At 36.8% G+C, this 21605-nt stretch overlaps 2 protein-coding genes across 2 annotated transcripts; both read right to left on the bottom strand.

The window, feature by feature from the left end:
* Positions 1 to 85: 85 nt before the first annotated feature.
* On the bottom strand, positions 86 to 3797 carry LOC138316495 (uncharacterized). Its single transcript, XM_069258188.1, has one exon. It carries the CDS (start codon positions 3329 to 3331, stop codon positions 86 to 88), a length of 3246 nt encoding a protein of 1081 aa, XP_069114289.1. The 5' UTR covers positions 3332 to 3797.
* Positions 3798 to 5872: 2075 nt separating this feature from the next.
* Positions 5873 to 14175, bottom strand: LOC138314779 (ATP synthase subunit beta, mitochondrial-like). Its single transcript, XM_069255311.1, has 10 exons — positions 14017 to 14175; positions 12412 to 12588; positions 9890 to 10064; positions 9515 to 9636; positions 8860 to 9044; positions 8335 to 8493; positions 7802 to 7924; positions 7208 to 7420; positions 6638 to 6839; positions 5873 to 6275 (listed from the first exon to the last, which is right to left on the bottom strand). Exons 1-10 carry the CDS (start codon positions 14132 to 14134, stop codon positions 6181 to 6183), a joined length of 1569 nt encoding a protein of 522 aa, XP_069111412.1. The 5' UTR covers positions 14135 to 14175; the 3' UTR covers positions 5873 to 6180.
* Between the last annotated feature and the right edge of the window lie 7430 nt (positions 14176 to 21605).

The raw sequence follows: 21605 nt of genomic DNA, 5'->3' as shown, positions 1-21605 counted from the left end.
AATTGCGACTGATTTCCACTGGTTATGTATGCGCATGCACCGTACGCTTTCTTGCTGGCGTCTACAAACACGTGAAGTACCGTACCTATGCTTTCTGTGTCTTCTGGTAAGTCTTTGAAATAATATCTCGGAATTTCAGTGTTGTTGAGACTTTCCTCAAATCGTAACTTAGTTCCATCCATTGACACCGGATATCCTCTGGTAATATCTCGTCCCAATCGAACTTCCTCCTCCATATTTCCTGCATCAGTATCTTGCCGCGTACTGTCACCGGGCTGATAATCCCAAGTGGATCGAAAATCTTTGATGACTGGCTAAGTATTTCTCGCTTGGTAAGCAACGTTTCATCGACATCAGAAATCGGCTTTTGTACGTATGTAATCGTGTCTTTGTTGCTATCCCATCGTAATCCGAGAACTTTTACTTGCTTGTCCTTGTCAAGCACGTCTTTTGACTTGGCTAGTTCGTTCAACGAATCACAGTTTGAAGCCCAAGAACGTAAGTTAAACCCTCCGTTGAGCATTAATGATCGTGCAGAATGAAAGTATTCGAGTAAATCCTCTTCTCTTTCAAAACTTGATAAGACGTTGTCAACGTATATATCATCCTTGATGATATCTGTAACGTCACTTTTGTGATCTTCTAAATGTCGTAGCAACGTGGCGTTCAGTATGAAGGGCGAGCAGGTCGCTCCAAACAATACAGCCTTAAACCTGTAGGTTATTAAATCCGATGAAGGATCAGAGGGATCTTTGAGCCAGTAGAATCTTGTTACATCTCTGTCTTCTTCCTCTAGCTCTATCTGCAGAAAGGCTTTCTCAATGTCTGCGGAGACGGCAAATTTTTTGCGTCGGAATTTCAGAAGTATTGATGTAATATCATTTAGCAAAGGCGGGTCGTTCCGTAAACAATCATTCAAACTTGGCTTATCTTTCGACTGTTGGCAACTGCAATCGTAGACAATCCGTATTGGTGTTGTTGACGAGTCCTTTTTTACTGGGTGATGAGGTATATAGTGCACCTTACCGCTTGTAATTTGATCGTTCTCTACTTTTTCCACAAAACCTCTCTGTTCCTGTTCATATATTATCGATGCATAATGCTTCAACATAACTGGGTCCTTGCTCAATCTGTTTATGACACTTTCCGTTCTCCGGCGAGCAACTTCTTTGTTAGTGGGAAGTGGTGAATGGTCATCTCGCCACGGTAATTTGGCGATATATTTATTTCCGCGAAACTCTATACACGACTGTTTGTAGTTTTCAAGATACGTGCAGCTTTCATCTTCGGTTTTGTCATCTTTTTTCTGTATGCCAAGCGATTCCACCTTCCAAAATTTCTCTAAATCGCATTCGTCTTTTTTATGTGATACTAGCACGTTCATAACTGACATGTTCTGTCGCTGATTTAGAGATGAAGTTCCTTGGTATGGTCCGGATAACAAATATCCTATTTTCGATTTTACAGCAATAGGTCCTTTACCTCTCACGACTTTGTCTTGGACAATGTCCCAGTAATGGTCAGCTCCTATGAGAAGTGATACCTCAAACGTTTCGTCAGCTGAAACGGGGTGAGCTAATTTCAAACCTTTTAGGTGTGGTAATTTTGCAATGTGCTTCCTATTGGAATTAAGCGGTACTGCTATTGTCGGTACAACTAAAACCTTGACCGGTATTTTCTCCCGTGTATTGGTTTGTAGGTAAACCGTTCCAGAGCTGAGATGACGCACCTTGTCTCCGACTTGACCGAATCCCGATATATTAATTGTCTCTTTCCCGGTGGTTTCCATTTGTAATTTATCTGCCAATTCTTGTGTAACGAATGACCTTTGTGCACCTTCGTCAAATAGAATGTTACTTTGGACACACTGACCGTTCACACAAACTGGTGCGATGGCTGTTTTCAATAATACTTGTGAAGAGTGTACTTCTGATGCGGTGTACATCACTGAAGTAGTAGGTTCTTTGAGATTTGTCGCATTTTCGTTGTTTCGTTCTTTCGCGTTGTGTTTTGTTGTGTATGTGATCGCGTCATTTTGCATGTTGTCTTGACGATGTGTAGAGTTACATATACTCGAATGATGACGACGGTTACATTTCTTACAGTTTTTCCGAGATTTACAATCAGAGATTCTGTGTTTTCCCAAACAATTGAAACAAAGTTTATCACGCTTTATAATCTGTATCCGACTTTCTACATCCGGAACTTTTGTGCAGCTACTGGGAGCATGTATCTCCTGGCAAAAAACGCATGTTTTTTTTATTTGTTCCGTTTTGTTGTTCGCGTCTTTCGATTTCGATTCAGTTCCGGTGAAAAATGTTGCTGTATATGAAGGGGTGTTTGTGTGAGAATCAAAAGACTGTCCCGCTTCCATAATACTAATCTCTTTGAACAGACATTTTCTTAACTCTCCTAATGTCCAGTTGTTCATGCCATGTTCGCGCGTGAGGTTTTTCCTGATTTCACCCGGAAGTTTATTCAGTATTACCGGTATCAATAGACATCCGTAATTGTCCTGATCTTGTCCTAGCGATTCTAGACCTCTTATTAAAATCTCTGTCCTGTCGTAAAACATTCTCATACTCTCGGGAGTATTTCGTGGGGTTGGGACTTCTAAAAGGGCTTGCATGTGTGCGCTTCTTATTTTGTATTCTTGACCAAATCTCTCTTGTAACAAACATATTGCTTTGTTATAGTTTGTGTTTGTAAGAGCAAATCCTGTGACAGTTTGTAAAGCTTCGTTTTGGAGTAGAGATTTCAGGTAGTTAAATTTCTGTACGTCGCTTAGTGATGGGTTACAGTGTACAGATGATTCAAAAGAATCCCAGAACGAATGCCATTCTAAAATGTTTCCACTAAATTTAGGAAGATCCAATTTCGGAAGCTTGTGATAGTGAGACGAAATGGTAGAAAATGACCTATTGTCGGGAAATCTCAAGTCCGTGTTAATGGACTGACTGTAAGGTGTTCTGTTGAAAACATCATTTTCTGGCATATGAAAACTCTGTGCGTTTGCGTTGAGTGACGAAGTAGTACTGCGTGTGTTTGTGGGTTTGAGTAACTTCCGCATGCTGCGTATTTTTGAATTTAAATTAAAAGTATACTCATCCATATCTGCGATTTCTTCCTCCACTTCATCGTCGTTGAGTTGATCCAGTATCTGTTGATTGAGTTCTTGTAGTAGTTGTTCCTTTTCCGTAATCACATCTAAGATGGAAGATAGTTCTTCAACGTCAACATCTTCTTCATTTTTTGTGTTCTCGAATCGTTTTAAAAACCTCGTAACTGCACTTCTATGGCCTGCGCGGGTTGCCTTTAACTTTGTAGCCATGTTTTTAAAAACGTCTCTTTAGTCACGGCACCAATGTCATGAATGTGATAGAGTGAGAGAAAACACAACCAACGCGTTTGAATACCATTGATCAACTGACTATTTAATAAAACTGCGTATAACGTCACAATCGTTGTGACGTCATTTAAGTACATGTCGCATAACGTCGCGCCAATTACGTTGGCGCCAAATACACAATAATTCGCCACACAGACTGTCCAAGGAAGGCTCTGCATCCAGCCTCAACAGGGTAGTTCCATGTCTGCCAGCCATGCTTCATGCATCCCATCAGCAGTGTCTCATACTATGTCCTATTCCTTTCACGTGCTTCACCGCACCTTTCCTCTCATGGACTGTTAGTTCGATGTTTTTTTTTGTTGTTGCTGGAAACCAAAGAACCATATCCGGTCTGAGGTTGGAGGTTGATTTCTCAGATCTGGATGCATGGTTTAGTGGACCTAATGCTCTTTCGCTCTTTTTCCAAAACATCTGCCACCTTCCTTAGGATTTGGTTGTGGTGCTATGTATATTTCCGTTGTGCTATGGTCACATGACAGGAGATGAGTATGTGGTGGAGAGTACCTCTTAGTCTCTGTCCGGTGTTTCTACAAGGACCCATTTGTAGAGATTTGCTGGTGTTGGTAGTACAGTGGACCCTCGATAATCCGGACATCATACACAGAACGGAAGAGAAATTGTAGTTGGAATTGCGGATACTTAGATTTATGTCCAGGACAGTACACGTGGTTCTGTGTCCCACCTTGTCTAGGCCCACTGCTTTTGTTTGTCTTCTTTCTTCTTCACTACTTCCTATATCATTCTGTACCGAAGATCGCCTCTCTGTGACATCAGCTTTTTTCAAGGGAGTGTTTTTAGTTGTTCTCATTTCAGGCCCTGCCTCCCTTTTGCGGCTGTCCCCACAATTTCTTTGTGTCGCAATCGGTTCTCTGCTTCGTTGACTGCCCTGGGTGCTGACCACTTTCTGTCAGTGCCTTTTCTGTCCTGAATTCTTCAACTAATGAAAAAAGAGGAAGTTGGGAGTTTTGCCGTTCTGCTGTAAAGCTTGGGGGACTTCCAACCACCTCCTTGGATGTCAATTGATGATCCCCTCGACCGTTGAATTTGTGATCTCATAGAGCATCAGGAGCCAGACTAGCTGTGGCATTTCCCTAGAGGATCTGTTTTGTCGATTCTTCTTGCCCTTCTTGGACATGTTCTATTCTCCTGGCGTTACTTTGTTTTAGTGAAGATTAAGAATAACTGAACCCGTGACCTTAAATTAAGATTTTTGTTGTTTATTTCCGGGCACAAACTAAACAACATTCGTATTGCATGAAGGGCAGAGTCAGATTACTTCCACCATTGCACGTTACAGGCATGCGAAGTACTGGTTTTCAAAATGAACTACAGGAGTGTGTATGGTTTAAAGTAATAAAGAACTGAACTTACAAGAGCTGTTTGAAGATCTGGAGATTTGTTGATTTAATTCAGGTTCCTTGTAATTTACCAGTATTATAAAATATCGCAATGTACGCAAGTGTTTGGCTCTTGAAATTCTCAAAAGTCAAAATCCAGCATTTTCCCCCTTTAGATTGTCCATACCCATCACAACAATTATATATTTCAAAAATTGTTTTAGAATTTAATGTTAGTTGTTACAGATAACAGTATTACATTACTTGCACCATAACCTTAACCCAAGCATTTCAAGCCACGGTCAATCTATGACGTGGTTCAACAAGCGATCCCCGAGGGATCTTGGCGCCCGCTAATGAGTGATCTGTCTCACAATGGTAAGAGGGATCTGTCTCTACTTTGCAAACATCAACTATCAAAATCCAAGATGGCTGCGTGTCTGCTCAATCTGTATTGTGCACAAGGACATTATTGCCGCCTATTCGTATGAAATAAGAGACAGATCCCTTCTGAAGTTTCATACAAATAGCTAACGAAGTTCAGCTATCAAAATCTAGGATGGCGGCCTTTCTGCCATCTTGTTGACCAATCTGTACAACTAGGGCCCTACACATGAAATGAGAAATATCCCTACAGTACTTTCCTAGAAAAAGTGGTTACAAGAATTTCAATGGACAGACCATAGATGAAATGCAATTTGAATAGCCCACCTGATGACCACAGGCTAAAAATACAGTAGTACATTTAGGAAATGTAAAATGTTAATAATATCAGAATTGATTTTTTTCTAGTGCCTGACACATTAAATATATTCTCCAAAGCAAGATCTAAAACAGATGCACCTCATTTTTTATTGAATTATTATCAATGTCCAGTTGCAGAATTTAGGATCAGAAATTTTAATGCTAAAATATTTTATTGACCAAAGGATTTGACCAAATGAAATTCTGTATGAAGAGCTCAATCTAGTTCTCAACCTTTGCAATATATCAAATGATTCTTAATAAAGACTGTTAATAACTATACTGGTCAAATGATGTCTCGCTGCCCTAGAGAAACACCAATGTTGATACCTGATATGGACAAACGGATGTAGTGAAGGACAGTAAAAACAAGAAATCAATATTAGATTTAAATAGTTTATTTCAACTTGTATGACAGAGGGACATGTTGTTTGAAAACATCCCTTTGTACACAACCTGAAATTGGTAAACTCATTCACCTAGACAAACAGCACTATGTTCTTAGTTTGTAAAACAAAAACACATCCTTGTATAGAATTATCACCGTAGCTCTTCCTCGATTACGACTTCCAATTTGACAGCGAATAGCCAACAACTTTTGCTTGCTGGTTTTTCTTCAGTAAAGTATCACACACACATTCAGCTTCTGACACAGTATATTATAATAAGTGGTCTATGTTAATTGTCTGATTACGACTCCTCTGCCAGTCTGTCGGCCTTGGCCACCACCTCCTCAATGGGGCCCACCAGGTAGAACGCCACTTCAGGCAAATGGTCGTATTGTCCTGTAAACCAGAGGCAATACTTCAATATTCTCATACAACTAATAAAGACGATAGATTTAGCAAAAATTACAACTAAACAATGATTAAATTGGATAGTTCTTTATAAAACGGGCAAATCCCATTTTCAATAAATATACTTCCAAATCAAGATATTCTAACTACCTATCTCATATTGACATATCTGGCATGATTTGAATGCCTGTTGATGGTAAACGGAGTGTCTACTATGTGTCCCTGATTCTTCTTGTTGTTATTGATGCGATTTTCTAACCCCCTAATTTATTTGGACATGAATGTTTATCCCAGACAGATTTTAATATTAAAGTTATACACTCTACACAGTAAACAAGGAGAAAACATACCAGCTAAAATGTCCTTGAATCCCTTGATGGTCTCTTTGAGTGGTACATATTTGCCTTCCTGGCCTGTGAATACCTCAGCAACCTGGAAGGGCTGTGACAGGAACTTCTGCATCTTACGAGCTCTGATCACAGTCATCTTGTCGTCTTCAGACAACTCGTCCATACCCAAGATAGCAATGATATCCTGGAGGGATTTGTAGTCCTGTAAATATAAGGTCATATATTTACTCAAAGTATGTAGATCACAACTAAACGTACTTGACAGAGACAGCTGAAGAAATTTCCGTCATGCAACCAAATTAAATTAAAACCTATCACTTAATATTTAATTTGCATTGTCCTGCACATTTTATGTATTCCCTCCAAAATATCTTTTCCATGTATATGCATTTCAAAGCACTGAAGATTGATTTTTGTGTAATCAATAGAAACTAGATAATGCACACAGCAGGCATCCTTTAAACATGATACTTTACCAGGTACACAAAATGTCATTGTGTTTTATACATTTGTTTTGTTTAAAATCTATTGTGCCTGACTGGTTTTTAGCATGATTCACCAGTTGTTTACCTGCAGCACTTTCTGTACACCACGGGCTACAGTGTAATGTTCCTCTCCTACTACGTTAGCGTCCAAAATACGGGAGATGGAATCGAGGGGATCTACAGCAGGGTAGATACCCAACTCAGCAATACCTCTGGACAACACAGTGGTGGCGTCCAAATGGGCAAATGTAGTGGCAGGGGCAGGATCAGTCAAGTCATCAGCAGGCACGTAAATAGCCTGGAACATGTCAGAACAGAAGTAAGACAACAGTTCTACATCTGTTTTGTAAGAACTTGTAAGACTTCAATCTTTCACAATAGTTGGTAGTTTTCACAAGATTCAGAAATTCAATTCATTGTTTTTATTAACAGACCAAGCAAAATAAATGCATTTATTTTCCAGATGCCAATTAATTTGCTGTCAGTAAGGTATGTAACTTTAAACAGCATCAAATCATTTGCAGAATTTCACAGCAATACATTTTTTTGATTTTCATGACATCAACAAACTAAAAACAGTATTTCATTTTGACATTTTCAGTTTGGCCAATCAAAGAACATTATACTATTTATATTTGTACATCCATTGTATTTAAGCAGATATTGTAAATGAGGCTACCTGTACTGAAGTGATGGATCCCTTCCTTGTGGTGGTAATTCTTTCCTGCATGGTACCCATGTCTGTGGCCAGTGTGGGTTGGTAACCTACAGCAGATGGGATACGTCCCAGCAAGGCAGATACCTGGACAAAATAACAAATGGTCATGAACTAATAATACCATCTTATTGACAGCTATGGTCATTTACTGAACATTCCCAGTGTAGATATATGGTAAATAGTGTGACTGCAGATTAGTGGTATATTTGTCTCTATGCTGTACTGGAGAATTAGGACCTTTAATTTATATAATACTATTTGACTGGTTTATACAGTTTATTAAAATTCCTATAACATTCTGGAGCTTTCTATAGAGCAGGGGTAATATAATTGCAAACTAAATTCTTATCTCAAAACTTTAGCACGGAATTCTTCCCTTCATCTAAACATTTTTCTGACTTCTTCGCCCCCACCCCCCCCCCCCCCAAAGTTATTATTACTGATCATTTAGATGTCTTGAAATACGGAATAGAATGCTATTAAATTATCATTACCTCTGAACCAGCCTGTGTGAATCTGAAAATGTTGTCAATGAAAAGCAATACATCCTGTCCTTCCTGGTCACGGAAATACTCGGCAACGGTCAAACCTGTCAGGGCAACACGAGCACGGGCACCTGGAGGCTCGTTCATCTGACCGTATACCAACGATACCTGTCATAGAGAAAGAAAGTCTTAGTTAGTGGAGATTTTAACCACACATCATTTCAATATATTTATTTATTTTATGAATAAGCTTAAACCTAAAAATACAGAAATCTTTTGAAATGCTGAAATTCATAAAGTTGAAGAAGACAAATTCCTTATACTTAAATCATGAAATTTCAAAATTCTATATGGCAGCCGCTCTTTTGTTAAAATGGTAAGCATTCTGTGGTAACATTTTATCTAATATATTTGCACCAATGTGTGTTGATGCATTGATATTTGAAAGTGCCAAAGTGGAATAATAAACTTCAGATATATTTTTGCTATCTTGGCCAACAAGTGTTTCTTGCTTCCATTTAACAAGATACCGACCTTAGATGAGTCATCATCAAGACTGATGACTTTAGATGTGATCATTTCGTGGTACAGATCGTTTCCTTCACGAGTTCTCTCTCCAACTCCAGCAAACACAGAGTAACCACCGTGAGCTTTGGCAACGTTGTTGATCAGTTCCATAATGAGTACAGTTTTACCTACTCCAGCACCTCCAAACAGACCTGTAGATATAGAACATCTCAGTATTACATCAAAATTTTTTAAATATGGACTAACAAAATTTACAAATTGCAACCACACACCACACTGCACTAGTTTGAGAAATGGCACAAGACCCTTTGAATTAGAATGTTATGTCATAATTGGTGAAATTGTGAATCTATTTAATAAACATGCTGCAGTATTAATACTTCTCAAAGAAATTAATTTCATGCCTTGTGTACATTTTTTTTTTTTTTTTTTTTTTTTTTTTATATCTTATATCTTTTATCATTTCATAAATCTGAAGTATCCATTTAGCAAAACATGAGGCTACTTTGAAGTGGGAATTGGGTCTTATACAGGACGAAAAATGTATTACATGACAGACCTTTGACAATTTTTATGTTTTATCATTTCATAATTCTGAAGTATCCATTGGGCAAAACATATGGCTACTTTGAATTGGGAACATAAACATTATACATCGTACCAATCTTTCCTCCCTTAGCGTATGGAGCGAGCAAATCTACAACTTTAATTCCTGTTTCCAAGATCTCTTGTGTTACACTCATCTCAACAAAGTCAGGGGCTTCAGCGTGAATTGATGCAAAACTGAAATTAAAACCACAATGAATTATTTTTTTCATCAACTTTTAAGTTCCACAAATGAGTTTTCACCTTTTACTAGGGTAAAGCATCATATTGTAAACAATTCAGAATCCATTTTTTCAAAATAATTCATATAAAAGTTTAACAATGAATGACTGATAACATTACTGTAGCAATACCACAGAAAGTACCAATTTATTTAAGATGCTAAATCCCATGAATACTTTTGCTTTTCCAAACTCATTTCTGTACTTACTGTTTTGTGTTGAAGGGGCCCCTCTCGTCAATTGGCTCTCCAATGACGTTCATGATACGTCCCAGTGTGGCAGGTCCCACAGGGATCCTGATAGGGGAGCCAATGTCGAGACAGTTGGTGCCACGTACCAGACCCTCTGTACCGTCCATAGCAATTGTTCGTACGGTGTTCTCTCCTATAAACACAAAATACTCATTGGAAAAAATCTGTTAAAAATAAAAGTAACAACAATCTGATAAACAAGATCTCATACATGCCAATTAATATTGCCAAGAAATAACAATCTAGCCTTGATTAAAATGTCTCAAGAAATCAGGACTTACACAAACTCTTTTTGTTAAATTAAAATGTTGGAGCAGACAAGCAAATTATTTTAATAGTAAGGATCAAATTTTGAAATATATGATGACAGACAATGAAGTCAACTTTTCTTTTGTGACAGATGTTCAGTACACGTTGGGTAGGTGTCAGCATTTGTGAATCTGACCCGAAAGATAGCATCATGACATCTGTTTTAGGATGAATTGCTTCAAATGTGTCGGTTGTTTTTTGGGTATAAACACAGTTGATTGTTGAATGAAGTAGGACTTTCAATCCATAAATATGAATGCATGAATTCCACATTACCGAGAATAGTGTATCCAACTTCACAACCATTGTAAGGACAAATCTGTCGACTGACTTAATTGGGAAACCATTTTCTTATTTATCAAAATGTAACCTGATGACACCAGCTAATGTCTTCTGACAGCACTAGATAAAGATACATTTTCAATTTTCTCTCTTTATGACAGATGTTCAGTACACGTTGGGTAGGTGTCAGCATTTGTAAATCTGACCCGAAAGATAGCATCATGACATCCGAAATACTCAAAATTTGCGATTATCAAAAATATTTAAAAAGTGTGTTTATTACAAGAAATTTCTGTTAGTATTTCTAGTTTATAGATTCTAAAACATTTTCAATTTTTCATCTCATAATCCCACCCATTTTGTTTTACATCACAATAAAATTATGATTTTAAAACATCTGTTGTTATGTATGTTATGTCCTTGAAAGCAAAAAGGTCACAATATATTACAACCAGGGCTCTGCAGTTTCATCAACATTCAAAAATCTTAAGGAAAATAGATTTCAAAGAAAGAATGATATCAAGAACAGATGGTCAGTACACGTTGGGTAGGTGTCAGCATTTGTGAATCTGACCCGAAAGATAGCATCATATCAACTGTTCCAGTACTGCGGCTTTGTTGACGTTTTTGTACCAAAATTTTGAAAATTTTTAATTTGAAAGCTCAAAATGGTTAAAGTACTCACAAACATTTCATGTTATAGTATTGGTCTTAGAAATTTACCAATTAACTACCTTCTGCATAATCAAGACACCAATAAATTGTGTTCGAACTACAAAATGTTACAAGTAACCAACATTCAACAATATGAATTATTTATCCAAACGAAAAACCTAAAGAAAATCTGTCTATATAGCTATATTTTCATTTTATAATCAAATGACAAATTGCAGTGCTATTTAGAGATTAGCTTGATCTGTAAGTTATGATATAGAACAGTTGTTCAGTACACGTTGGGTAGGTGTCAACATTTGTGAATCTGACCCGAAAGATAGCATCATGACATCTGTTCCAGTACTACTGATTTGTGAACACAATATGATCCCATGAAACATTAACAAAATTTTGACCCGACTTTCTAGAGTAGTTATACAACATAAAATGTTTGTTGTGTAGAAAGTTTTGTTGTAGTTGCAGTTGAATTATGAATATAAAAGCTTAACAAATTCGGCAGTGTCTTTCCTGGGTATTTTGGGAAATTGCCGTTGGTGAAAATTGGAAAGTTTTGTGCGATAAAAGTAGGAAATGAAAATTTTTAAGTGTTTATGAAAATTTTGGAAAAGGCAGAAATAAACAATTATCCTTCTCTAAGAATCAAGTATAAGAATGTATACTAAAATACGACGTTCAAACTTGGGATTTCTGGAATTTTTTGTTTCGTCACACAAAATAGGCGTCAACTCACTGAACAAGAAATACAATTGGGAATGGGGCCTTATTTCGGCCCCAAATATATAGGCAGGAAAAACACTGTTCGGTAAACGTGAATATTGGAATCGCTGTTCCAAAAGACAACCATGAACAACTTTGAAAGGTCCAAACTATGAAAACATTAGCTATGAACATTTTATGTTATAGAGCTATTGGTTTTTGGTCTCATAAACTTACCAATTTACTACATTCTGCAAAAACCTCAAATTACTACATCTGAAAATAGCTCGATTTATGATAGAACGGTTGTTCAGTACACGTTGGGTAGGTGTCAGCATTTGTGAATCTGACCCGAAAGATAGCATCATAACAACTGTTGTCATTCTTACCTCAAGGTTAATATAGAGTATTTTATTTGAACTTTTGTTATTGTTCTGTTTCTTTTCCTGTAATATTCCACTAAACAATAAACGGAATATGCATTAATTACATGATTTAAAATTGATTCCATATTTTACCTAAATGCTGGGCAACCTCCAAGATAAGTCTTGGTGATCGGTTTTCCACCTCCAAGGCGTTGAGGATGGGTGGTAGCTCATCGTCGAACTGGACATCCACCACAGCACCAATGACGGCTACGACTTTTCCTGATGGTGTGCTGGCTTTAGCCTTAGCGGCCTCTGCTGCATAATCCCCTGCAAAACAAAGATTAATTTTAAGGCTCTTTCATTGTCCATGAAGATCAGCTTCCAACTAATCAGACATTCCTTTTATTACCGCAACTACATTTCTCTTTCAGGCCTACTGGCAGGCGACCAATTCTCGCCATTGCATGTGTATTCATATGATTACATGCAAATTTCCCAGCAAGATTTTGTGGAAACAGCATGGAAGCGTCATCACACAAATTTCCCAGCAATATTTTGTGGAAACTGCATGGAAGCGTCATCAGACACTTCCATGCAGTTTCCCGAAAATATTGATTGGAAATTTGTGTGTAATCATACGAATACATATCCAGTGATTTTTCGGGGTATTTTGGGATAAAAATTTTTGTAACAAATTGGGAATTTTTAATTGCAAAAAGAGAAGTTTTGGGAAAAAGTTACCCATTACTGAACATGGTATTATAGGTGATTAGATATCAATTGTAAAACAGTTAACCGTTTCATTTTATCAAAAGGTGATAACATCACAACAGATTCAGAGTAATTTGTTTATAGATTAAAGAACAAGGGGAGAGATTTCCCAGTTTTATTTGTTTTTCAGCGATTTGATTTGGTAATTTTTCATTGTAATATGGAAGAAAATAGGGGGGGGGTTTGGCATTTGGAATGGGGTCGTTTATCGACCCTAGTTATATAAGGAGAAAAATCACTGACATCAAAGGCGAGAATGGGTACTTGACGAGTATTGTTCTCACCATTGTATGTGTATTTGTTTGAATTTATTATTCAAATGCAACTTTTCAATCAATTTACCCTGTACAACAGTGTCTCCTATATTATAATAAAACAAGAAAATTACTTTATTCACACACAAAAATGCGAATGTCTAGTTATCATGACAAACGAGCGATTTTCATTTATCCAATGTTGGAACTGTCCTGTGTGTCATTAAAATATTATGGACAAGCCAATCGAAATCCTATCAATTTTAGATTTGAATGCCGTTACAGTAAACTACGAATGCATTTCCGTTCGGATTAAATATTTTTTACGATAATGTGGTAAACTGTTAATATAAAAAGAACATTTTTAAAGAGCTTGTTAAATACTCCGATTGTTTTATCAATATTTCTCAAATAACGATTTTAGTCACTTTGACGGACTGTGACCTTTGCAGAGCCACGTCAAGTGCAAACAGGAGGTAACTATTCGAATGTGATTATTTGACAGCATTTTTATTGTGTTTAGAAATAATACTAAACTCATGTACGGTAAAAGTACTTTTAAGGTATTAAGCCACAAGAAAATTACTCAAGAAACTAAAGTAACCTTTATCGAGAGTCAAGGACAACAACATAGCAATGGAGGCCCGGCATGTTTTTGCAGACACCGGCTTTTTTCAATTACAAATTTCAACAAATTGCAGGACATGTTACTTTCGACACACAGACTTACGAGTTGTGAAGAAACTAGGTACTGCTCTTACAGCTGACTGTACTGTCGCTGGGGCTGAAAAACCACTTTTTGTGGCTTTCAATGCCCCGGAACATGCTCTCCTTACAGCATGCATCATGGCGGCAGGGTAAGGACGATAGTCACGTGACACCTAATGGACGACGGGATCGACTATGTATAGTCAATTCCAGATATGTCATATATACAAAATCTGACAGAACTATAGTATATTTCGGAAAAGTGTGCTACGAAGAGAAAACGAGCAACACGATGATTATCTCTCATATGTGGAAATCGTGACATATTTTAAGTCATATTTTTCAAATATAGGAGAACAAAGGTATATTTGTTGTTTCTGTTTCAAATTGATTGATACAGGCCCAGAAACACATGTTTCTGATAGGACCGTCGACGATGTAAGCTAGAGAAATGCACACAAGTTAAAACATATCTTGTGTTTAGACGGTGTATATATTTTTGTAAGTCTATCTTTGTTGTTTAAAGGCCCACTTAATTTCCGAAACATGAAATAACAACACCAAACCAGTGTAATTTCCTAGATTTCATTTCGCCGTCGGGCACGACGGGAAACGTTTTGACGAAAATTAACATTTGATTTATTTTAATTAGAATGTTCAGAAGGTTATGATAAGTGTATTGATAAGTGTAGAATTACCGGTAAGTTGATAACTTTTTCGATTCTTCAAAATTATCAATCTCGTTCCCCACCCATTTTAAAATTTAAAAACCGTTTCGGAAAAGAGAATCGATGATCCTTTGAAGGTACCTTAATCTCTAAATCTGTAAATGTTTGTTTGTCTGATTAAATAAACGCCCTATTAACAGCCAAGGCCATGCAAGGAGGACCTCCCATATATATGCAGTAGTGTTGCATGTATGAAGTGCGTGGTCATGGTGCATGGTGCGTGTTTTAGAAGACTGCGATATATTCGTGTTATGCCTTCGTGTATAAATTGTCCTTTTTAATACAACGCGTGTAGCATTTATATTATTGCTATCTGGTATACTATTGATTTGTACACTGTAGGACTTGACCTACAATGACATCTTGTGGTGATCTCTTGAACCATTTCATTCATAAACTTCCATTCATAAATTCCCTGTTCATTGAATAATATTCCTTTTGACCAATCAGTAGTCATGGAAAGAATGTCTTCTGATTGGTAGAATACACAGAGTGTGTACAAAGTTTTATATAATACATAGCGCCATCTAGGTCATCTGTACCTTATACCAGTACAATGCCGACAGTACATGATCTTGCGCACATAAAAGTTTCATAGCCGATAGATAATTAATTAAATATTTATTTATTGTTATATCATGGTGACAGCAAGGAACAAACATTTGTTTTTCAGTACCTTCCAAAAATAAAATTTTTTTTTTTTAGTTTACCAAAATTAAACGAAAAACATCGACTGTTTGAACTGGAAGTAAACACAGCACATGATACTGCGCAGTACACTATAATCCAATTTTAATCATAATATGATGTTAAATTTATTAAGCTGACCATTCAAATTTCAATGAAAAACAACATAATTGAATTATAGATCAGCTTGCAACTTTTTAAAATGTCAAATAAAAAAAATGTTGGCGACTTTTTAAATCAGACGTCACTTTCCGCCATTCTTCCACAATCGCCCCATTGAAGCACTGTTCCTCTGTACCTTAGACTAAAAACTGAGATTGTATCAGAATTTACGTTGCCATTGTATACTTCTTGTGTCTGAATAAGTTTTTTACTTCATTAAAATTAGTTGAAATTACCAGTGCGCAAGATCATGTGCTGTGATCATGTTGAAAATATTTGTAACATTGCGTCTAAAAGAATAAATGCTTTAAGACAATTAAAATTCCTATTGAATAGGAAAACCCTTAGTAAAATGTATACCAATTTCATTTTACCTGTGTTTGAGTATGCATGTGAACTCTGGAGTGGCTTATCTAATACTCATATTGACATGTTAGAAAAAAATTAACTGGAAGCCGCAAGGATGGTTACAGGGTTGCCGGTATATGCCAGTAGACAATCGTTGTATTTTGAAACCGGGTGGGATACGTTAAAAGTCAGAAGAGAACGAAGAAATTTTACTTTATTTTATAAAATGCATAATAAAATGACGCCACCATATCTTAATACATTGCTACCAAGCTTAGTAGGTGATAGAAACCCATACCCTCTAAGAAATAATAATAACTATACAGTGCACAATTATAGTCTTGCTAGTACTAGGTCCTCGTTTATACCGGCAACCACAGTAAATTGGAACAATCTTTCTAAACCAATAAGGCAACAAACCACAATTAGCAAATTTAAAGCTGCTATCACTCCTGAACGCCATAAGCCGCCATGTTTTTTTCAACTACGGACCACGTCATCTGAATATTCTACTAACTAAACTTAGACACAATTGAAGCCATCTTAAGGATGTACTCCTCTGATCATGAGAAGTCAAAATTTTCTTGTATTAAACTTTTTTCTCATATAAATATTTGGAAATTGGAGTTCACACCATAAAAGAAATTGGAAGAAAAAACATATGTCCGTGTGCTCGTTTTTGAGCTATTGTCACTCAAAGTTGCCTAATTGACAAAATATTGGATTTTATGGGAATTTTGCCGTTTTGACCATACATATAAGAGATTTAAGCTATAATTTCCTAATTAGGTGTTTGATATGTATGGATGTTTGAAGAATTTATTTTCCGGAGGTCTTCTTTAAAAATATACCAGTTTTGATTTATAAGACTCATATTTTTCTCAGAAAAACAACATATGCTACCCCTACCCCTTAATTTTGAGCTACAAAATGCGTCATTTTCGACCTTTTTTGCCAAATTTAACCCTTTATAGAAACAGTTCTGGTATTAAACTTTTGGTAATATTTTACAAATCGATAGAGAAATGGTTGTTCTTTCTAAATCAGGCAGAAAAATGTGTGCTTACTTTTTTGCCCCATTTGAATGTTTGTTATTTTTCAATATTTTAGCATAAAAAATAAAAGTGCTCAAATTACCATTAAATGAAAATAAAGTGACAAAAGTGTATCATTTCACACATTAATGCTCAATATTTTAATTACCAAGAACCTAGTAAAGATTTACAGCAAAAATTTGCTCGATACAGCTAAAAATGGTGGCGCAGTGATGATTTTAGTAAAAACAATTTCAGTAAAAAATGGTAAAAATGTGGCTCTACTCAAAGCAAAAAAAGACACAATTTCAAAATGGCCGCCAAATGCGTCATTTCTCAAAATCCCCGTTTAAAAAAATCTTCTAAAGATAGAAATGTATTTTTTTGACAAAATTTACAACTGGCAACTTGCTACAGATATTGATAAATTGTATTTGAAAAATTCATAACTTCTTTGATCTAAGTCGAAACGAGACTTCAACGGGACTGAAACCTCAGAAGAATACATCCTTAATTGTGATTTGTATCGTGTTAATCTTGTTGATTCTCCTTCTTGTGCCTGTGGCTACCGCAGTGAAAACGCTTATCATTATTTTTCCAATGTCCTCTATATATAAATATAAGACATGAAATGCTAACCAAGTTGATACCATATAACCCTTTGTCCCTAAATCTAATTTTGTCTGGAAATGCTGGTTTGCCAATTATTGCAAATGATCATATTTTTGAAATTGTTCAGACATGTATTCGTGCCAGTGACCGTTTCTAAATTCACTTCTGCGTGAACAGGTTAACTGAACCTCGTCGAAATATCTCCCTTATCTTCACCACTCCCCCTTGTTATGTATGTCCTGATTATTTTAGTTTTCTGGTTCAAAAGATTGAATTTCAGTTAAATTGAATTTAATTTTCTTGTGTGGCACATAGATATGATACCTAGAATATACGGAATGTGTTTTATGGACAATTGATCTGATGAAGGAAAACGACTGTGTAGTTAGTACGTGCCATGCAATAACTACAGTGGGTATATAACCACTGTGTACTGTAACTTTATACTTCTACAAATTAGTTTGGTTATGTCTTAATCTTTTCTTTCTGTTTTCCCACTTCTTACTTTCGCTATATCTTTTGTTTTCTACCTCTCTCTCTGTATTTTTTTATAACAATATAATATTTCATGTGTATGTCGCTTTCACCAATTTTGTTATAAAATAGTTGTGGAGAGTTTTCATAACTTGTGCCCAATCCGTTTGTTATAAGCAATAAAATGTGTTTAAATCAAATCATAAGCCGCCAAGATTATGTTCCTTTTCTCCTGACTGTTGCCTGCTGGTGACTCCTCTGTCCAACTAGAACGAATATACGTACCCGGTCTACTATACCTTTCGGCCGGGTACGAATTGGTCCCTATGTGTCGTAGTGGAGCACTGCCTCCGAAAATCACTCGGGCATAGTTTTCTATACTTTTTCGTAGGTTTCCAATTATTTTATGCGTAAACATGCATTTAAATATTATTACATATCTGTTGTGAAGTGAAGTTAGAATATAGCTGTGTATTTTTTACCATATTGACCCTGCACATGGACCATATCATTGTATGCACTCTAAAATATTGTATTATCCTAGCTGTTGCTACGAACGCATTAGATTTGGTTTACAAGTCTTTAGATTTACTTGCCTCGTCTAGATAAAAAAAATCGGTAAAAATTATGTACTATATATACACCAGGGTATAGTACTATGTAGAATATGATATTGAACGATTTCTGATTTGATCCCTAAAACGCCTAAAATAGTCTATGGAAACTCTGATGGGTCCGTATTGATATAAACTGCAATTGCGGTTACTGCGGGTATACGTATAGATGTCCCATCTTCTGGATGAGTGTTTATCGCCTCGGGCGGCGATGTCTACCTTGTTGCGATTCACCTCGTGACTATAGCAATGCTGCTGGTGACCGAACTACTTCTCCTCCTTTTTTTACAGATCCAACATAAGAAACCTTTGCCTGTCTTCTTACAGCTCCTATCGGATTCACCCGACCATCCCTACTGACCCTGCATCCGACCTCTTTGCTGTTGGCATTCCTCTACCCGCTGCTGGTATTTTTCCTGCTACCGTTTGATGGCCTCCACCATCTAATCTTTCGATGAATACGGCTAGCTCGACCATGAATACTTGCTGACACATTTGGGACGGATCTTTGCCCCCATCTCCTAGTCTTCTGCCGTTGCGATTATCTCGTCTGCCTAAACATTCCATGTAGCTCGAGTTCCAGACTTCGCATACGTAACACACCCTGGTTCGTGTAAAAGTGCCGCCTGGCATGATGTTAGGACAAAAGTGCAACTTAAGCTGGTTTCCAGCTAAGTACATACTCGGTGTTGTTGTCTTGGTTCCCCAGGTGAACAGGTTGGTTGGGCGTGGCAGTAAATCGTAGGTCGACTCTATGACCTTCCATCCTCCAAATGTCACCCCTTCCAGCTAACCTGCGGTCTCATACGCACTGCCTTCACCTGCATAGGCCATATAACAATTGATTCTGATCTCCCCATGGGGCTCATATCCTCCCGTGTCCGTTGGTTTGCACTTTACCATCTTCGTCTTGTGGTGGTAGCGAGGTCAAGACGTCACTTTCTCGACAACATTCCCATTGCCGAAGTGTAGCGACCACAAGACTCTTTTGTTGGTCATTACATTTATAAATATGTCTGGGATTAGCGCTACTTAAAGGTGTACCAAAAGGTTCTGTTCTTTTCATTTTAGGACCCTATATCATAAGGCTCTATATGTAATTAGCTCCATTTTTGCAGGAATACCACAAGGCTGTTCTTGCACCACGTACATGTATCCTCAGACCCTATGTCACAAAGCTCTAAATCAATACTACTTAATGTAGGTGTATCACAAGTCGTTGCCCGTGTACCACGTTGTCTGACCACCATGTATATGTACATGTAACAATTAAAGCACTATCTGTAATACATGCTACTTAAATGAAGCTTATTACAGGCTCTCTACTTGGACCATGCATCTTTCGAGCCTCTATGTAACAAGGCTCTATATCTAATTAGGGGTAATTCATATCAGAGTATCGCAAAAGCTGCCAATTTCCTTGGAATTACATTTTAGGTCATCGTGTCACATGACTTTGTCTCTAACTACCGATAGTGCTAATTCATACATGTGTACCACAAGGCTCTGTCCTTAGTCCTTACATCTTGTTACCCGACTTTATCTGTAATTAGCAGGTACACTCTCATACATCTTCCGACCCGTCACCATGCTTCCCTCCGACCCCCTGTTAGAAGTTTATATCTCTTATTAGTACAACATAATGCAGACATACCACAAGACACATTCCTTAGCCTATGCTTCCTCCTTCTCCCATGTCACCATACTTTTAACTGCTCCTTGTACCATGCTTCTAGGTCTGTGCATTTTGCTACAACCATGTAACAATGCTCTGTTTGTTGTTAGTTCTTGTAGTCATACCACAAAGTGCTTTCTTTTGTGTCTTCTCTGATTCCCATGTCACACAGCTTTATCTGTAATTAGTGCTTCCTAGTGCATCACTTACATCTGTAATTAACTACAAAAAGTTCTCTATTTGGTCTGTGTCTCTTTCTATTCCATGTCATCTGACTCTATATCTTATTAATGCTATCTCATGCTGATGTACCACAAGGTTCTCTTCTTGTACCATGCATCTTGTGAAGAAATCAAACAAAGATTATCTGTGGTGTTAAAGGATATTTTTGTAGTCAGTGGTGTACATGTACATTCTTCTGAAACGAGAACATTATCCTTGGTTTTAAGGTCACAGAATGCAAAGATTCAAGAAGTAAACTTTCACAGAGACATATAAGATCTATTTGCCGTTGGGAGTGATATAATGACATGTCTGTCAAGTTGTTCAGTATAATCTCATCCTTAATGTAAGATTTTGACTGGTCTCACTTGCAAGTCTTCAGCAGTATAATCAGAATCTCGATCATTTCTGTCCAGAAATTCATCCCTGTCTGCTTGACCAATAAAACAGCCTCAGTAATTTGGTCAGTGTCATATTTTATCTAGTCTGACTTCAATGTGGTCTCTCTCTAATCTCTTATACCTCATCTCTTTTGTCAAGTCTTTCTTAAATCTTTTTGTCTCTCACATCTTGTCTCCCTCTACATTGAAGTTTTGTTAATTTAGTCTCACTTAAATATTGTATCTCGATCCTTATCTTACTAGTACTGTAAACCAATTTTCATTCTCGTGCAATTCGCAAACTTGTTTTGAAATGGAAATGGAGAAATTTCATAGCTATGAAAGAAAGTTGGTTTAGAGTAAGCTTTTTTGACTCCAATTTATAACACATTGGTAAATAAAAGAGCAAGATATATTGACTTTTATATCAAAATAATTTATTCTGTAATCTGAATTGTTCCCTTTTACTAGGAATAACATTTAGAACTTGATAAATGAATCTGATTCTTCCATTCCTCAGGTACAACTATAATACATATTTACATACATGCAAGCATACATTTGTCAAAAAGTAAATATGGTATAAGTTTGAAAAAAATGAACACAAAATAAAACAGTGATTTCAATTTCAAAACATTTACCATATTTTTGTTTTTGTTCAAACAAATGTTTAAA

The sequence above is a fragment of the Argopecten irradians genome, chromosome 2 (assembly GCF_041381155.1).
Source record: "Argopecten irradians isolate NY chromosome 2, Ai_NY, whole genome shotgun sequence".
Classification (NCBI taxonomy): Eukaryota; Metazoa; Mollusca; class Bivalvia; order Pectinida; family Pectinidae; genus Argopecten; species Argopecten irradians.
This window is presented reverse-complemented; position numbering and strand designations above follow the sequence as displayed.